Genomic DNA, 4,784 nt, shown 5'->3' with positions numbered 1-4,784 from the left:
GGACTCTGGAATTTGCGTCTACTATAATCTCCCGTATCATCCATCATGATAGATGAGTCACCGTCAGCATTACCTTTTTCGACACCACCGCAAATAGCTGTGTCACCAAGAAAACCAGTTCTCTCCTCATCAGCTATGGGCATAGCAGACACTTTGACAGATTCTCCACCAAAACTTTCAGAACCTTCTTCATTGTGCTGTTTAGCCATGGTGGACAGCATGCGGCTTTGACTAGCAGCATTAAATGCTTTCTCGGGTGAGATAACTGACCCTACCTTTGGCAATTCATTTCTCATATCACGGCTAAAGTTATTAGAACCAGAAGAAGAGTGTGTGCCAAACTGTTTGGTTATCTCTTTCTGACCATCTGGACTCTCCGCTACAAAAGTGTTGGACAGCTCATTTATAGCACCACTGGTTTTCAAGTCTGTTATTTCGTCAAGAAATCCCTCTTGTTCAGCATCACCAACGGTTTCCCTAAAGCAAAGACTATCTTGGCTTGGCTTGTCAACATGGTTTACCCTTGCTGATTGATTTTCTTCAAGAAGGATATCCCCAGAATCCTTATCATGTAATTCAAGAAGGCTTTTCTTGATAGCCTCCTGCAGATCAGCTTCTTCCTCCAGATAGCCTTTTGTGAACTTTGTTACTGTATCATTCTCGGTGGAGTTACTGGCATATTCGAAACTACTTTCTTCCCTTGCTGCGCCGCCATCATCGATACTAATATCCTCGGGGGTATGCTGATTTATTGAATTCACTTCAAGCTTAGTGACAGAAGTATTATGTTCAACAGGCACTTCTTCCCAATCACTGTCAGAACCCCATGGTGAAGAGTCTTCTTTAGGATCATTTTCTGTAGACCTGATTGTCACCGGTCCTCCAGCTGCCAACTGAAGAAACATATCATCTTCGTCATTGAGATCTTTTCCACCACCATCATGGTCAAATGATATCTCTATTGAAGATGGATTTTGCACCATGGAATCATCATTCGGGATCTCCAGGTTCATAACATCATCTTTCTCAACAGGTGAATTTTCAAGAAATTGGTCCTCAGTAGGAAAGTTCTCCCAGGCGCTGAATGTTTCGTCATTTTTTGCCACAGAACCAGAACCTGTTCTCTCCTTTTCTTTCATCAAATGTAAGTTCCTCTGGATATCACGTGTCATTTGGATTCCCATGTGTCTGTTCCTTATTCTAAAACGCCCCCTTTCATCTTTATATATTTCAATATTTTCATCAGGATTTGTAGGTTCATCCCTATCCAACTCAATGGTAGCATCTGATTTTTTCAGCGAGGAAGCATTCTTAACGGGGACTAACAAAGACTGCTGTGACGTATTCTTTTGATTTTCATCATTTCTTCCTTCTCTGGCAGACACAAGTACTCTAAATAACAAAAATATCAGTTATTTTCTACTACGAAAGAACCTTATTCTTAACTAAGACTTCAAACTGAAACTCACTCTTTATCACCAGCAAATGAAGATGAGAATATAAACTCTCTGTTGGCTTCCGAAGCTATCCTAGAAGTTTGAACTCCACCAACAGCCCTTCCACCAGCAGCTCTCTGAACTTCATTTATTTCCCGACGGAAGGCTACAGTTTTAAGGTATGCTTCTATTTGCAATTCAGAAAACTTTTCAGGGGCCTACACTCATAAACAAGATAATTAATTCCATAGTCAGTGTTCCGCGTCTCCCAATACAGAAAGATTCAAATACATAAATGGGGCTAGAATGAGCCAGTGATTTGTGTAACTCACCTTCTTGACCTTTTGGTACTTTTGCCGGTTTTCTGCCATCAATTTTTCTCTCATCTACAAGTAAAGACATTATAAAATAATCCAAAACGTCCATGAAATTCAACATGCTGCAAAGATATGGTGTAAAATTTGTTAATTACCTGACCAAGGAGATCAAGTTGCATGGATGGAGGAAGGGAAGCCAAAACAGCTGGGTCGACATTCCCATCCATTACTGGCTAGAAAGGTAGACAAAATATTATTAGCAGATGAGGATTGAGGATGGTAAAGTATCAGATAACTCCTTAATAAAGAGGAAAAAGCGAGCATAAAATTCCAAAGACATTATCATGATTCGTTTCTAAGCAATTGAAGATTTCATCCAGATATAAAGATCTCCCCTTTTCAGAAAGAGGACCAAACAAGTTGACAACTGTTGTTAATTGCTTAACTAAGACATCTTCCACTTAACCAATTTATATCCCCTGAATATAAGTGATCTGTAACTTAAGAAACAGTAAATAAAACGAGAAAGATGTAGTACAAAGACCACAGATTACCAATAAAATTTCCTCATCTTCGTCACTGTCCTCTTCCTCTGATAGGATAGCTGCAGCTGAAGTTGATGCTTTGCTGGTAAAGTTTCGTTCTTGTTCTTCTTCTTCCTCTTCTGCTGCAAGAGATGCAGCCAACCTATATTAAACCAAGACAGGAAAACACGAAATGACTACATGCAAATAAACATCTTCAATCAATATCTCAAATTCTCAATTACTCTCCTTACATCTCATCCAATTTTTCCTGATAATCTTTCCCCTGTACTGAGGAATCATGTTCAATATTACTCTTCATTTTGTTATCCAGGTCATCCCCATCCAACAAAACTCCCTTTCCCTTGGGATCATCCTTCTACGAATTACCAACAAACAAATCATAGACATTATCTAAATCTCAACAACAAAGTACTTAAAAAACACTGAACATAGAGTGACCGTAAAAGAATTGACAGATTATGGAATAGCCATAAAAATACCATGAAGAAATCAATACCATGTTTGCTACCAAGTGTTGAGTTCCGTAAACAGATTCTGTGTTCACTAAACTACGAAAGATGCAAGGCTAAGGGCATGTGGAAGCAAAGATAAACATTTAACTGGTAAGACATCACAAAAAAGCGTAAATAGATTTCCCAACTCCTGATTGCTTACCGCAATATGCATGATTGATGGCATAAAAAGGAACAAAAAGAATATCAACTATGACATACACAATTAGCATCAAGTTATTTTGAGTGTGTCAGTGCCAAAAAAAATCCTAACTAATCAACAAAAAGAAGTGGGATACTTAGTAACACAAATCACCCAAGGCAGTCCAACAACACCAACTAATGTTTTTATTTGCAGTCACTTACCGTGGACTCTTTGATGACCTCACCAACACCTTTTTCTCCAACCATAGATGCTGGAGATCTACATCAACTAAGCTTGTTAACGCAAATTCTACCAACAAAATTGAAATTTACTGTTAAAGTTAAACCAAAATTTGATAGCTTACATCTCCTCAGAAAAACTAACCCCTGCATCATCTTGCTCTGCCGAATCTCGCAACTTATCTTGCACAGAATCAGAAGACACACGTTTCTTCTCTCTATCACTATCATTCTGCTTCAGTCTTTGATTCTTAATATCTTTAGCTTGTTCCTTAAGCCTCATATCCTTAAGCTAACATCAACAAATCCCAAAAACCAAAGCAATTTACTCAAAAAAACTTGCTAAATTTTAAGCAACCACACCAATTGGAAACTAGTTAAACACAGGAAAACAAACCCGATTAAGCAGCAATTTCTCAGCGGTTTTGCGGATTTTGGTCTGAGCGTTCTCACGTTGACGACGACGAGCAATAACAGTGCGTCGTTTCAATGCCGGAGTTGCTCCGTCAAAGACGAAGATAGGTTTAGTCCTTAGGAACAAAAGCTTACAAATCCTTCGGAAAAATCCGATCAAGTGTGCGTTCTGAACCATATCTCCCTTCTCGTCACGCATCGCTTTGATAAAATGTACCATCCATATACTCGCATCTGCAACATCATCAGTTAATACCTTCGAATTCGAGGAAAGAGAAAAAAAAAAAAAAGAATTCAATTGAAGTTGGATCGTCGGAGATTGTTACCGATGGCTAATCGTTTGTTGGCTAAGGTTTCGACGGAGACGCGGCGACCTACAGGAGCGAGAAGCTCCCAAAGACCTTGCACTCCCATTTTTTTCTCAGTTTCTTAAATTTCTTTCACCGATACTTCGCCGTTGAATCTGCCGCCATCGGAAACCCTTTATATATATGCCTTGAAGATCGACGGCGGTCAAAAATTATACGGCGTCGTTTCGTGCTCTCAGGCCCGGTTTATGAGCTAACTAAACCGGTTCAATATTGGCCGTACTAAAAAAATCTACCAACCGTTGGTTGTGTTTTTCTCCATGTAGGCCCAAATTTTTTTTTTTTGTCAACTGAGTTTTATTTATTATTGATAGAAGAAGCCTATCACCCAAATCCTTCAACAAACCGTATCCAGTGGACTTTGAAGAATAAAGCCCACAAAATAGATCCAAGATAAAACCCTCCGAGAAGGGAAAAGAGAGAGCAAAACAAACTCTTCAGCTCACATGACGCGTCAAAAGGAAAAAGATACGTGTTGATTACACAATCTTCGCTGCAAAAGACTCTAACTTCCGATGAATTTTAGATCTTCAATGTAGGCCCAAATCTTAAGGCATTGGTTAAGTGGAAATACATGTATATATATAGTTTATTATTTTGTGATGTTGTATATATATTTTCAAATTAGAAAAACTGTCAAAGAAATCATCAACTTTCAAATTTGGTTGAAAAAAGTACCAAATATTCTCTTATTAGCCTTAAATCATCAGTTTTGGTTGATATAATATTTTTAATAATAAATTGTACAAAAAAAAATATAACATTTTCAGTCACTCTTGTACATTACATGTTGACACTGCAGCTAAAAACAAAGAAGAATTATGAG

The 4,784-nt window shown here is 38.2% G+C and overlaps 1 protein-coding gene across 1 annotated transcript; it reads right to left on the bottom strand.

The window, feature by feature from the left end:
• Positions 44 to 4,004, bottom strand: LOC104698711 (DNA repair protein UVH3-like). Its single transcript, XM_010414119.1, has 11 exons — positions 3,917 to 4,004; positions 3,574 to 3,824; positions 3,302 to 3,468; positions 3,159 to 3,216; positions 2,532 to 2,656; positions 2,308 to 2,440; positions 1,909 to 1,986; positions 1,769 to 1,822; positions 1,470 to 1,654; positions 153 to 1,392; positions 44 to 97 (listed from the first exon to the last, which is right to left on the bottom strand). Exons 1-11 carry the CDS (start codon positions 4,002 to 4,004, stop codon positions 44 to 46), a joined length of 2,433 nt encoding a protein of 810 aa, XP_010412421.1.

Source organism: Camelina sativa, chromosome 6 (assembly GCF_000633955.1).
Source record: "Camelina sativa cultivar DH55 chromosome 6, Cs, whole genome shotgun sequence".
Taxonomy (NCBI): Eukaryota; Viridiplantae; Streptophyta; class Magnoliopsida; order Brassicales; family Brassicaceae; genus Camelina; species Camelina sativa.
The sequence above is the reverse complement of the archived record's forward strand: the minus strand, read 5'-3'. Positions and strand labels throughout refer to the sequence as shown.